The sequence below is a fragment of the Callospermophilus lateralis genome, chromosome 10, assembly GCF_048772815.1.
Source record: "Callospermophilus lateralis isolate mCalLat2 chromosome 10, mCalLat2.hap1, whole genome shotgun sequence".
Classification (NCBI taxonomy): Eukaryota; Metazoa; Chordata; class Mammalia; order Rodentia; family Sciuridae; genus Callospermophilus; species Callospermophilus lateralis.
In genome coordinates, this window is record NC_135314.1 from 41,362,788 (window position 1) to 41,376,784 (window position 13,997).

The 13,997-nt window shown below is 36.9% G+C and overlaps 1 protein-coding gene across 4 annotated transcripts in view; it reads left to right on the forward strand.

Moving 5' to 3' along the window:
* Vps8 (VPS8 subunit of CORVET complex) overlaps positions 1–13,997 on the forward strand; it is a 247,054-nt gene that overhangs the window by 139,826 nt on the left and 93,231 nt on the right. For all 4 annotated transcript variants that reach the window (XM_076868965.2, XM_076868966.2, XM_076868967.2 and 1 more), the window contains exon 36: positions 12,679–12,826. In XM_076868965.2, the coding sequence (XP_076725080.1) occupies positions 12,679–12,826 (148 nt within the window). The remainder of the gene's footprint in view (positions 1–12,678; positions 12,827–13,997) is intronic.

A 13,997-nucleotide genomic window follows, 5' to 3' on the forward strand; every position in this document is an offset into this window, starting at 1 on the left:
AAATAAAATAAACATTGAACTTTGCTAAGAAAATGAGTAACTTTGCCAAAAAGCAAAATATAGATTATGGAAATGGTTATACACTGGAATTTAGTTTAATCTGTCAGTATTACTATGGATCTTTATGAATGGAAGGAACATTTTGAAGATATCACCCCTCTGTGTTAAATAACATATTTCAAAATTAAGATGAAAGATTGTAACATTATAAATGTTCATGAACATTAACATATTAAAACACATTCCTTCTTCATTGAGTGCCTTCAATGGCCAAGGTGATTGTCAGCTTGGTCAGTTTTCCTTGTCGATATCAGATTTTTGTTAGTATTTTATTAGAAGCTGAAATTCTACCTAACATCAGGTAATTCTCCCTCCTCGTTCCACCTTGTGTATATGCATTTATTTCTTGATTCCTTCATTTAGTAGTTATTTATTGTGAGGTTGATGTTCGTAATCAGTTTTTCTAACCCAAACCTGTCTCCTCTCCTTTATTTTATGTCTTAGTAAATGGTGTCATCTACCCATCTATTTTATTTAATTTGGGAATAACCACAGCATACTAAGTACTGTGGCTGGCGTGGGAGATAAAAAGGTGAATAAAGGCTCTGCCTTTAGAGCATTGACATTCTAATGGAGGAGTAAGCAGGCAATTATAGTGTGTCTTGAGGGAGTAATGATCAGTGTCTTCAGTGCCAAAAGTGATGATCATATTTTCACTTTCTTGACTCATTGCTACTTAGCCTTCTCAGCCACACCACATAGAGCCACTCCTCAAAATCTATAAACTGTCTTTTGTGTATCTCTCACATGTGAATCCTCCTCTTGTCTACACCTACAGTGTCCAGTTTCAAGCACTCAGCATCTCTCCTGGTTTTTGTAGCTGGTTTCCCATCCAGCCTTACTAATGCTGCTACTTCCGTTTTCAACAAGCAAATAATGATAATGTCCCCCTCCCTTCTCACAGTTCTTTCATTTTCTATTACCCAAAGTGAGATCCAAACTATTGTTGTACAGGCCCTTCTTTTTTTTTTTTTCAATTCTAATTAGATATACATGACAATAGAATGCATTTTGACATATTGTACACAAATGGAACACAACTTCTTCCTCTGGCTGTACATGGTGCAGAGTCACTCCAGTAGTGTAATCATACATGTATATAGGGTAATAATGTCTTGTCTCATTCTACCATCCTTCCCATCCCCAAACCCCCACCCATCCCCTCACTACCCTCTACACAAACCAAAGTTCCTTCATTCTTCCCTACTCCCCCACCCTACTATGGATTAGCATCTGCTTATCAGAGAAAACATTTGGCTTTCAGTTTTTTTGGGATTAGTTTATTTCACTTAGCATGATATTCTCCAGTTTTACCCATTTGCCTTCAGATGCCATAATTTCATTCTTCTTTAAGGCTGAATAATATTCCATTGTGTATATGTACCACATTTTCTTATCCATTCGTTTGTTGAAGGGAATCTAGGTTGGTTCCATAGTTTATCTACTGTGAATTGAGCTGTTATAAATATTGATGTGGCTGCATCACTGTAGTATGCTGATTTAAGTCCTTTGTGTATAAACTAAGGAGTAGGATAGCTGGGTCAAATGGAGTTTTCATTCCAAGTTTTCTGAGGAATCTCCATACTGCTTTCCACAGTAGTTGCACCAGTTTTCAGTCCTACCAGCAATGTATGAGTGTACCTTTTTTCCCCACATTCTCACCAATACTTATCATTGCTTGTAGTCTTGATAATTGCCATGCTGACTAGAGTGAGATGAAATTTTAGAGTAGTTTTGTTTTGCATTTCTCTAATTGCTACAGATGATGAACCCTTCTTCATATGTTTGTTGATAAATTGGATTTTTTTCTTCTGTAAATAAGAGACCCAGAATAGCCAAAGCTATCTACAGCAAGAAGAGTGAAGCAAGAGGCATCACAATACCAGACTTTAAACTATACTGTTAGAGCAATAGTAACAAAAATGGCATGGTATTGGTACCTAAATAGTCATGTAGACCAATGATACAAAATAGAAGACACAGAGACTAACCCACATAAATATGGTTATTTCATGCTAGAAAAAGACACCAAAAATATATACTGGAGAAAAGATAGCCTGTTTAACAAATGGTGCTGGGAAAACTGGAAATCTACAGGTAGTAAAATGAAATTAAACCTCTGTCATCCTGTACAAAAATCAATTCAAAGGTGTATCAAAGACTTAGACACTAGAACAGAGACCCTGTGCCTGCCTAATAGAAGGAAAAGTAGGCCCAAACCTTCATCATGTTGGTTTAGGACCTGACTTCCTTAATAAGGCTCCTAAAGCACAAGAAATAAAATAAGAACCAATAAATGGAATGGATTCAAACTAAAAAAACTTCTTCTCGGCAAAGGAAACAATCAATAATGTATTGAGAGAGCCTACAGAATGGGAAAAAATATTTACCACATACACCTCAGATAGAGCACTAGTCTCCAGGATATATAAACATTAGAGTAGTTTTGATTTGCAAAAGCTTAACACCAAAAAAACAAATAACCCAATCAAAAATGGGCTAAGGAACTGCACAGGCCCTTCTTGATTGGTTCAGGCCTGCCTGTCCAGCTTCATTGTCTTCCATCCTTTTCTCCTTTGTTCCTCAGCAGTTCTGAACTACTTGCTCTTAGGATACATATTGTCATTCCTCCTCTGAATACATGTTCCTCCCTCTGTCCATTTTTGTTTTCTTGAGAGCAATTTACCTATCTTTTAAAAGTTATAAAGCTATGTGCTTTGATCCAGTGATTCCATTTTGGAAAATATGTTTTAAGGAAATACTTTGAAATTAAAAAGTAATACTAAAATATCTATATTAACATTTATAATAGAAAAAGTTATTTTTAAAAGGGGGGTTATGGAAAGTGGCCAATTAAACACTAATATGTAAACTTAATTGAATACCAAATTGGCAAACATAGCAATGTGAATTTAAAAATAAAAATATGTAACATTTAATAGTATGCTACATACTGTTTGTGTGATTGAATAATAGAAAGAGAATATGTAGAAACATAGATATCTTAATGATCACTTTGTTCTTTTCCCCCATAAATTAGTTTAAGTTAATAATAAAAATGAGAGTAGTTGTTGGTACTTTGGAAGGGTTCTTTGCTTTTCAAATTTCTGATACAATGAAAACTGGCATGTAAGTGCTATATATTAAAATTTCAAAAATATTTGCTTTAGGGCTGGGGATGTGACTCAAGCGGTAGCGTGCTCGCCTGGCATGCGTGCGGCCTGGGTTCAATCCTCAGCACCACATACAAACAAAGATATTGTGTCCGCCGAAAATTAAAAAATAAATATTAAAATTCTCTCTCTCTCTCTCTCTCTCTCTCTCTCTCTCTCTCTCTCTCTCTCTTTAAAAAAATATTTGCTTTATTTTTACTTAAATAGTATTTCCAAATATATTACCCTATTTTGCAACGCAAACAACATGTTTTAAGGTACCTTGTGTCATACATACTGTTATGTATGTTACTCTTTTCTATTCATTGCTAGTGTATTTTGTCTCTCTTTTTCTTTCACTCATTATCTGCCTTCTTTGGTTTCAGTTGGACATTTTCTATGAATTCATTTTTTAATCTCAACATAAAAGCTTACACTTTTTTTTAACCTTTTTAGTGCTTGTTCTTTGTTAGAAGTACACATTATAATTCATCCAAGTTCAATTACAAATACTACTGTAGCATTTCATGGGTAGTACAAATACCTTATAATAAAGTCTTCTCAATTCTTCCCTGCCATCCCTTATAACTGTCATTCATTTCACTTTTCCATGTACAATCACTGGATGCATTATCGCTATTCTTTCAAACAAACCATTATCTAGTAGGTCAGTTAAGAATAAGAAAAATGAAAGATTTTTTTTATGTTCACTATGCCTTCTCTAATCCTCTTCATTTCTTTATGTAGATTCAAGTTTCTGCTCTATATCACTTTCCTTCTTGTAAGGCACATTTCTTGCAAGACAGGTCTAAAAGCAACACATTCCTTCCAATTTTTCTTTGTCTGAGCAAGCATTTTTTTTTTTTTTCACTTTTGAGAGACAGTTTTGCTGGATGCAAAATTCTAGGATGATGGGATATTGTTTCTTTAAATACTTGAAATATTTCATTCTACTCACCTCTTCTTTGCATGATTTTTGAAGAGAAGTCTGTTGTAATTTTCATCTTTGCTCCTCTACAGGTAAGGTAGGGAAGGTATTCCATGTACCTCCTTCCCTGTGACCAGCCTCTGCTAAGATTTTCTTTTTCTGCAGTTCAAATGTAATAAGACCGGGGGTGGATTTTTTTATATATATATATTTATTCTGCGTGGTGTTCTTTGAGTTTCTTGGATCTGTGTTTTGTTTTCTGTCATTAATTTTTGGAAAACTGTCATTGTTTTAAATCTTTCTTCTTTCCTTTCCTTCCTATTCCCATTAAGCATATGTTACACCCTCTACCCCACCTACTGAAGTGAGACAGGGACTCTAGTTGCCTATTTTGCTTCCCCAGGTTAATTAGACTCTGATAAAACCCCACTCAGACTCTGATAAAATACTTTTCCTCGAGGGCAGGTGTATTAGTTTGCTCAGGCTGCCTTAACAAAGTACCTCAAACTGAATGACTTAAACAACAGAAACTTATTGTTTCTCAGTTCTGGATGCTGCAAGTATGAGATCAAGTTGTTGGCAGGATTCTTTCCTACCCAAGGCTGCAAGGAAGTTCTGTTCTGTGCCTCTCCCCCAGCTTCTGGTGGATTGCTGCAATCTGGCACTCCTAGACTCTGAGAAGCACCACACTGATCTTGGCCTTCATCTAAACCAGAATTCCCCCTGTGTGTGTCTGTGTCATTTTCCCTTCTTATAAGGACATTGCCATGTTGGATTAAGGACCAACTCTGCCCCAGTGTGACCTTATCCTAATTTATCCTGTTAATTACAACTGCAAAGACTATTTCCAAATGATGTCACATTTTGAGATACTGAGAGTTATACTTCAGTTTATGGATTTGGGGGAAAACAGAATTCATCATGTGTTTTTGAGAAGAACAAAATGCTGTGGGCATGTTTCAAAATGTCTACTTTCCCCCTTCCCCAGCTAGAAACAGGAGATATTTTTTTTTCTCTGATCTTTACAGTAAGAACACGGTGGTTCTCAGGGGGAAGGGGGCTAAACTCCAGAAGTGTGGGAACCCTCCAAAGACTGAACCCCCTGGAATTTTTAACTTTCAAATTTGTCTATGATGGACCTTCATTAATTTGTCAATGACAATTTTAAATTTCCCTACCCCATTCTGACTCCAGAAGCCACAGTATCTGCTCCCACACTTATGTTCCAATAAGGTGTGATTCTCTGTACCAACCTCTCTGTCTTTTTCTAGTTTGGAGGACAACAATTTGCCCTTGCCCTAATTCTTGGATGGAGCTAAGAAGTGTTGTTGATTTTTCACTTCAGCATTCTTCGTGTGAGCATGGAATGATTATTTACATGCCAGACCAGAAACCAAAAGTCTTTGTTTGGTTTATGTGCAGTTTTATGTGGTCATCATAATAATGTATAATAGTCTGCCCTAGCATCAGTTCCAAAACCACTTCTGGAATTTGTTTGGTTTAAAGATAGGGTCACAGAATTGCCTCTTATGTATGTCTTTCATTTCCAACTTTGACCTGAGGAAGAGTTTGGTATCAAATTTCTCACCTAACCCTGGAAGTATACCAGTTTAGGTATTATGTTAAAGATGCCACTGCCTATATATTTCCAGTCTTTCTCAACTTGGGCCAGACAACCCTTGTGAATGTGATGACTAGCAGATTTTTGTAGTAAGGAGAACTTTACATTAGGAAAAATATACATGATGAAAATGACTACAGAAATTATTATTATCATTACTTATTATAGTACTTTGGAAAAATTTTAGTTACCCTATGGGTGTTTCTGGTTTTGGAGATTGAACCCCAAGTTATACAACCAGCACCACTGTGCATTTTTAATTGAAATCTATATAGCATTGGAATGATCCAAATACTCTCTCTACCTGATATATTTATGAAAATAAATGGTTGTCTAAAGTCATCAAGTTTTTATATTTCTTAGCTTATGAAGTCTGTTCTTCCTGCCTGTTCAGGAGAATAATCGAAACAATACTTTCTTTTTCATGAATGTCAGAGGAATAACAAAAATTTTATTAACTTTTGAAGAAGTACATTTTGCCACTTGATTAGTCAAACCAGGAAATGAGAAATGACCAAAATCCCTTGAAGCCAACTCTCTTAGATCTACTGTTGCATTAGTTTGGTGTGGCAGAATCTTTGCTATCAGATGGAATCATGTGCTTGTCTGCTTCGGTCTGTGCCTCATAAAAGTTTATAAGGGATTGTAGCTGCTCCTATCTAAGGGACTTCTGGCAACTGTTCACAAGATGAAGGGTCATCATGGACAGTAAGGGACCAAAGGATGTCATTGGATTTCTTATTGTCAGAGTATATATTTCCATCTAAGACAGTTGCTTAGCAGGTTGTAAGCATTACCGAGTTTTTTATGTTTCATATAAATTTTCTACGTGTTGTCTTTGCCTTCTGTAAAATCACATTTTAAGTATTTTTTAGGCAGATCGGCACACTTGTGTATGTTTTATTCAGCTGGCACAGGATTACATTATGGCAATTTTAATATAAAATGTGCTTGAGAAGCTGAAAGCTCAGCCTACAGACCTTGTGAAACAACTTGATTTGAATGAAAGCTACAGAAAAAATAGTTTTCTTTATTTTCATGTATTGTGAGTGATATAGTTAAGTTCTTAATCTAAAAGGGACTGAGTGGTCCTTTGTATGCTCAAGGACTGGATGTATGGGAATGAGTAGGGTGCTGAAGCAGATAGGATTTAGGCTAAGCTAAAGTGGCCTAAATTGTCTAAACAAGTACAGAGAGAGAAATTTCCCTCCCTAGTGATATGGAAGAAGAGCTTGGGCTGGACTGCATGTGTGCAGTTTTTAGACAGGAGGGGGCACTGAACAAGCCCTTTTCACCCCAACACATTTGTTTTCCATGACAAATGTTAGGAAGTCAGAATTTTAGTTTTAGAATCATATTAATTTAAGTTGTAAAATACTTATATTTTTATCCTTCCCTAGAAATGGTCTGATGTTCAAGGTTATAATTTAAAATGATTTTCATATCCTGGATAACAGAATATATTTTTAAACCTGAATTTCAGAGTACATGGGGGTTGTGTATGCTCAGGTGCACATGTGTCACAAGGCATATGTGTGTTTTCTTTTAAAACTGACAAAAGAAAGCATGTATATGTTTTTATATACATGTAAGTTTACCTTTATAGCCAATGAGATTGTTAAAATAGATTCCCCAAATAGTAGATGAGGTTTAGGTCTAAAAGTCATAATTTTGACAGCCACTGATATTAGTAGTATGTACGTAGCATAAATGGTAGCTAATAGAAGACTAATAGAGATAGCTTTGGCAAGTGAATATAACAGATCATGTTTATGTGCAGGATTTATAAGCAGTAGGCAGAAATAATGTAAATTTATTAATACTACAGCTTATTTATTGAAGTTTTGATTATGTTGATATTGCCTAATCATTTCCCATCAGCCACATTATTTCCCTCATAAATGAATGTATCAAAATCTATTCATTAGAATGATTTTCTTGGTTTGATGCATATCCACATCTTCTGCTTTTATAAATGGTTTTGTCAATAAATGTTCTGAGAAGAATTAAGTACTGTGATTCATCAGCAGGTGCTTATGTCTAATCTTAATTTGTTCCATAGTCTTGCATTTATAAGACATATTAACAGAAATCTGATATAGATAAAATACTAATAACACCACCAATTTGGCACAAACATCTGGAAAGTATACTGGCTTACCCAAATGTGGAGGCACGTTGGTTAACATTCCTGTTTTCCTCTGCCTAATAGCATTTTTGGTACACAAACATGTCACTCCAAGAAGACATAAGAAAAAAACAAATTGCTTTGTCATAAAAACATATTGGAGAGATTCCTTCACATATAAAGCGAGCAGTTGGATACCAACTTCAGTCTAACTCAATTCTCCATTGTCTGCTGTGGTTAGTGTCATATTCCTGGGGTTAAGGACTCAGTTCACGAAACTGCTCCCACTTCAGATGCTGATCACAAGCTCTCGATTGTTACCTGTGCTTCTGACTGTCTGGCTATAAATTGGGATTCCTATGACCCCTTACTTGATTAATTTACTAGGAGAACTCACAGAACTCAGGAAGACACCTTACTTAACATGTCCAGTTTATTAGGAAGAATATTACAAAGGATAGAAAAGCAAAGTGAGGTGGAAGAGATGCACAGGGCAGGGCATGTGGGAAGATGCAAGAGTTTCCAGGACCTCTCACTACTACAAGAATCTCCACATACTCAGCATTCTGGAAGCACTCCAAACCCCCTTCCTTTTGGGTTCTTATGGATGCTTTATTATGTAGGCATGATTGATTAACTCATTGGCCATTGTTGATACATGCAACTTTGAACTCCTCTATCTCCCCAGAGATGAGTGGGTAGTGGAACTGAAAGTTCCAACCTCTGACCACATGGTTTGTTCCCCTGGCAACTAGACCCCTATCCAGAGGCTATCCTGGAGTCTGTAGCCACCAATCATCTCATTAGCATAAAAAAAAAGATACTTACTACTTTGGAGTTCCCAAAGGTTTTAACTTCCATGTGCTCAAAACCAAGGACAGAGACCAAGTATGTATTTCTTATTACGCAACAACGTCAAAGTCCCACATCATAAAAAACTGGATTTACCATGTGTATCTTTTAGAAAATTTCTTCATCTAGAGTTTTCTAATAGAATTTGTTCCTAGCTATCTGTGGAGCTAGTAGACTTAGTCCCTGTAATTCTCACCCCTCTGTTGTTTCCCTCTGTTTGGAAGGCAGTCCAGTGCACTGTTTCCTGTCAGTTTATTTACATTTACATGCATTTTCTGAGCACTGTTATATGCCAAGATGCTGGGGAATGCTGTGCTAATGCTGAGGAAATAATAATGAATGCAGCATGGTCATTGCTTTTATGGAGCTCATAGTATAGTTGGGGATACAAGCACTTAAACAGATAATTTTCAAGTTATATTGTAAGAATTTAGGTGATGATATATATAGAGAATAGCTAGGCACTGCTGGGTGCAGTGATGCATACCTGTAATCCCAGCAGCTCAGAGGATCACAAGTTCAAGATGAGCCTCAGCAATTTGGTGAGACTCTGTCTCAAAAGAAAAAATAAAAAGGGGATGGGAATGTAGCTCAATGGTAGAATGTTGATGGGTTCAATCTCCCGTTACCACCACCACCCCCCAAAAGGTAGAGAATAGTCAGTCACTTTAAAAAAAATTCTATATGAAAGGCAGCTGTTGAGATACAACAGCAACAAAATTTTTTTTTCAACTGAAAACTTTATCTTTGGAATTTATAGTCAACTTTGGAAATACTGAATTTGCCCATATCATGAGCAATTTATGCCATTAAAGTAGACCAGATAAGTTTGTGTCTTTCCACAATGTCAGAATTTATAGAATAACAATAAATTCACAGGCTACATCAATTTTATTGGCTTTAATTCACTGAGTTTTCATGGTTCCCTTGGTAGCTGTGAGCAGGGCATTCAAAAGTTCTTTTATTTCATTCCAATCTTAATTATTAATATCTATAACATTCAAGTCACATCACACTTTACACAAAAATATATAGGTTACAGAAAGACTGAAAAAGTTAAGCAAGCACAGGGTTTCAAGAAGCCCCTACTAGGAGCAAAGGCAGAGAGCAGACACAAATGCAAACAGTCATCTGTACATGGTCAGATATGATTCCGGGTTCCAGCCACAGAACTTGTTCCAGGTGAGGAATTGTCCAGAATTCAGAATTTGTTCAAGGTGAGTGCCCTGGCGGCAGGCAGTTTCAAAGTGGGCCACATCAAGCATGGCTATGGAGCTGAGCTAAAGCTACTAGGACAGAGTCAGTAGTTCCTGACCTGTCACTCTCAGGATGTGTTCACCAAATGGTCTGATGACAAGTTGGTGTGTGATGCTGTACTGCTCTCTTAGGTGTCTCTTCTTTTATGTATTTCAAATGAGGGGTTTGCACCAGAAGTGATCTGGGGAGTTCCACCGTGATGGGGGGCAGGGACCTCAACTCAGGACAAGTGGAGTTCTTGACAGACATTGCAGAAATAAATTTAAGAGCTAGGCACAGTGGTGCATGCCTGTAATCCCAGCAGTCAGGAGCCTGAAGCTGGGGGATCGCAAGTTCAAAGCCAGTCTCAGCAACTTAGTGAGGTCCTAAGCAACTCAGCGAGACAGCTGTCTCTAAATAAAAAACAGAAAGGAGTTTGGGGTTGTGGCTCAATGGTTAAGTACCACTGGGTTCAATCCCCAGTACCAAAAAAAAAAAAAAAAAAAAAAAATCATCTAAGGACATACCAGTTAGAGGCACAGATTTATTTAAAAGAGCTATTTTGAAATTGAGAAGCCTTTGTAGTAAAGCAAGGAATACATTCAGGGAGAAAGCAGTCCATCTCAACTGTGACAAGCTGCAATCCCTTGGTCTGGGATGTTAATATTGATAGAGGGACAGTAGCTAGAAGCTGAACTAGAGGAGGACTTAGGGTGTAGTTACACAATTTTGTACCAGTTTCCCCTACACTTTCACATTATCCTCTCATCATGTTACTTTTGTGGGCAAGGACATGAGCCAAGTATGAGCTTGGTTGCTCAGGAGTTGATTGTTTTGCATTGCAGTGGTTCATGGGTGCTTCTCTTTTGAGACTCAGTATCTTTCTCTATATCCCAAAATTCTTATCTACCTCAGCATCATTTGGTGGTATGGTGTGTCCAGTGATTGGACTTATAGGCCTGGTTTCCCTGATGTGGAATTGATACAATTATGCATCTGGGTCCGTTTGGTAATTTTTAGTAGTACAGTTAATTTATTTATCAATTGTACTTGTGCTGTGCAGCTGAGGTTATTCTGTGTATTTGCCTAGATGAGTTATCAAGTCGTTCTGCCTTAGCACTTGTAGTCAAAATGAAGTAGCTCAGGGCAAACTGCTGCTTTATAAAATGGAGTAATGTAGGGCAGGGCACAGCCTGAAAGGTACTGTTCTAAACAACATGGAATAACTCAGAGCAGGACATAGTCTGCTGTCCACCACCCCCTCAGCAAGAATTGAAAGCCTCAAGCAGCAGAAAGTTCATCTCTGACTTCTGATCAAGACTGACTATCACTGAGCTAATAAGTTAGGAAAGATTCCCTATGTCTGAATGTAATCCCTCTTTCTGTAACTCAAGCCTCTTATTAGTAATAAGAAGAGTGCTGCTTACCATCATTTATAGAATACTTATCAAATCCAAATCCTTTTCTCTGGAATGCAGAGATTCCCACATTGTGACGATTGCAAGTGTGTTTAGAGACTGAAACCTCAGCTCCCAAGACAGAGGGTCCCCTGGGAGTACCCTATGAGTAATCTTATTTCACTTGTATGAGCCGTACAATGTCAACATTTTCTATATGTCATGATATGAGAAAAGCTGGAAACTACTGCTTTAGACAACAACTGTCTTTTTTTCAGAAGTCTTGTTTCCCTTGCATTCATTTTTTTCTTATTAACCCTATTCCATTTCTTTACATATGGAGCTTTGGTTTAGGAATTCTGAAGAGAAGATAGAACTCTAAGAAGTAACTGACATATATAACATATATACATATACATATATGTATATGTATATATATATAGTTGTAGTTGGACATAGTACCCTTATTTTATTTATTTATTTTTATTTGGTACTGAGGATCGAACCCAGGCCTCGCATGTGCATGGCGAGCACTCTACCGCTGAGCCACAACCCTATCCCCAGAACTGACTTCTTTTGAAGCTAGAAAGAAAATTCTTAGATATTCAATGAGCAGAAACTAATTTCCTGAATAGTTCCTTTTGGCCACCAGGAGTTGAGTGCCTGGCATGGTAAAACTACTACTACCAAAGCTTTGGGGTAAGCCTTATGAATGGTGTGCTTTGTGAATAGTTGGAATACAAGGCAAATTAACCTATAAATATGGTATACCTATTATACCTCACTTTTAACAGTAAACAAGAACATTAGCCCTTACTATATGCTAGGCACTGATTGACTTTGAAAATTCGTAAGTCAGAAGCTACAAGATGCCTGCCCTCATAGAATTTGTTGCCTTAGAGAAAATAGATAAAGAAGTAATACAACATGGTGGGATTGGTAGTGTGAGAGAAAGATAGTAATGACAGTTGGTGAGATTTAAGTTACTCATGGGTCAAATTGTTTAGACTGACTGGAGTCTCTTTCTTTTAGATCAAAGTATAACTTTTGGTATGACTTAAAACTGAATTTCTTTTCCTTAATTATTCAGTATAAACTGAGAAATATTTCTATTTAGCATGTATCTAATGTACTGTATAGTTTATCCAGATAATACTAGTTACATTGAGACTTTGAATCCACACTTTTACCTGACCAGAAGGAAGTCTTGGTTTCAACTTAAAACACTTTTTGCCTGTATCCTTTAATTATAAAGTGCAATTAAGTAATGCTAAATTTAGTACTCTCTTGCCTTTTGTTTTCAGGGAAGGTATTCATGTAAATCAAGAATTGCTGCAAATATCTCCCTGTATTACAGAGCAGTTTATTGAGCTTTTGTGTCAGTTCAACCCAAACCAAGTCATAGAGACACTGCAAGTCCTTGAGTGCTACCGCCTAGAAGAAACTATTCAGGTAAGTTTTGTACATGCCAACAGCATACAACAGACAGGAGTCAACTTTTCTATTTTCCAGGCAAGCAAAGGGAAACTCAAATATGAAGTTATTATAGAAGCTGAGAGCTAGTAAGTGGTAGTGCCTGAAGTTGAACCTGGATAGTCTAACCCCTTGCATGCAATAATTGTGATGAACTGCTTTCCTATTCATTCTGTTAAAATCAGAAACAACGTGTTTTCATCCCTGTTTTGAATCTAGCTTTATAGAAATTCTGGCTAACACAATAAGCCTATAAAAAGGATTCAGTACTAAATATTAAAAGGAAAAGACCAAGCTGTTGTATTCAGATAGTGATGATGAGAGTCATGTTGAACCATAAAACTGAGTAGGTTAAATAGCAATCCAGTAGCTTTAACTTTAACTCTTCATTGTTTTGATTCACTTCCCATATTTTCTACTGTTTCCAAATGAGTGTATGTGTGTGTGCGCGTGCACGAGCGCGCATGTGCATTTGTACCCACACACATATCAATGCAATAATACAACATTAGAGGTGTTCCCCATTTGAAAGTTATTACAAAATAGCCTCTCTCTCTTTCTTCCTCCCTCCCTCTGTTCCTTACTTCTTTTTTTTTTTTTTTTTTTTTTTAGGGCAGGGTACTGGGGATTGAACCCAGGGGCATTTAACCACTGAGCCACATTCCTGCCCTTTTGGGTATTGTATTTAGAGACAGGGTCTCGCTGAGTTGCTTAGGGTCTCACTAAGTTGCTAGGCTGGCTTTGAACTTGAGATCCTCCTGCTTCAGCCTCCCCAGCCACTGAGATTACAGAAGTGTGCCAGCATGCCCAGCTAGCATCTCTTTTCTCTTGCTATCAACAGAAACTGGTATTTTCTGCATTATCTCCTGAACTGCCCACATACTTTTAAAAAATATTTATAAAATGTTTCAAATATTTAGAAATGTGCAAAATATCAAATATGTATATATCCACTAACTCAGTTTTATATTTTTTTAACGTTTTGTCAGGCTGGCTTCAGATCTTTGTTGTCATGTTTATTCTAAAAATAAAGCAAAGGGTAGCTGGCAAAGATTTTCTCTCATTCTGTAGGCTCTCTCTTCACATTCTTTTTTCCTTTGCTGTACAGAAGCTTTTTAATTTAATGCCATCCCACTTATTGATTCTTGGT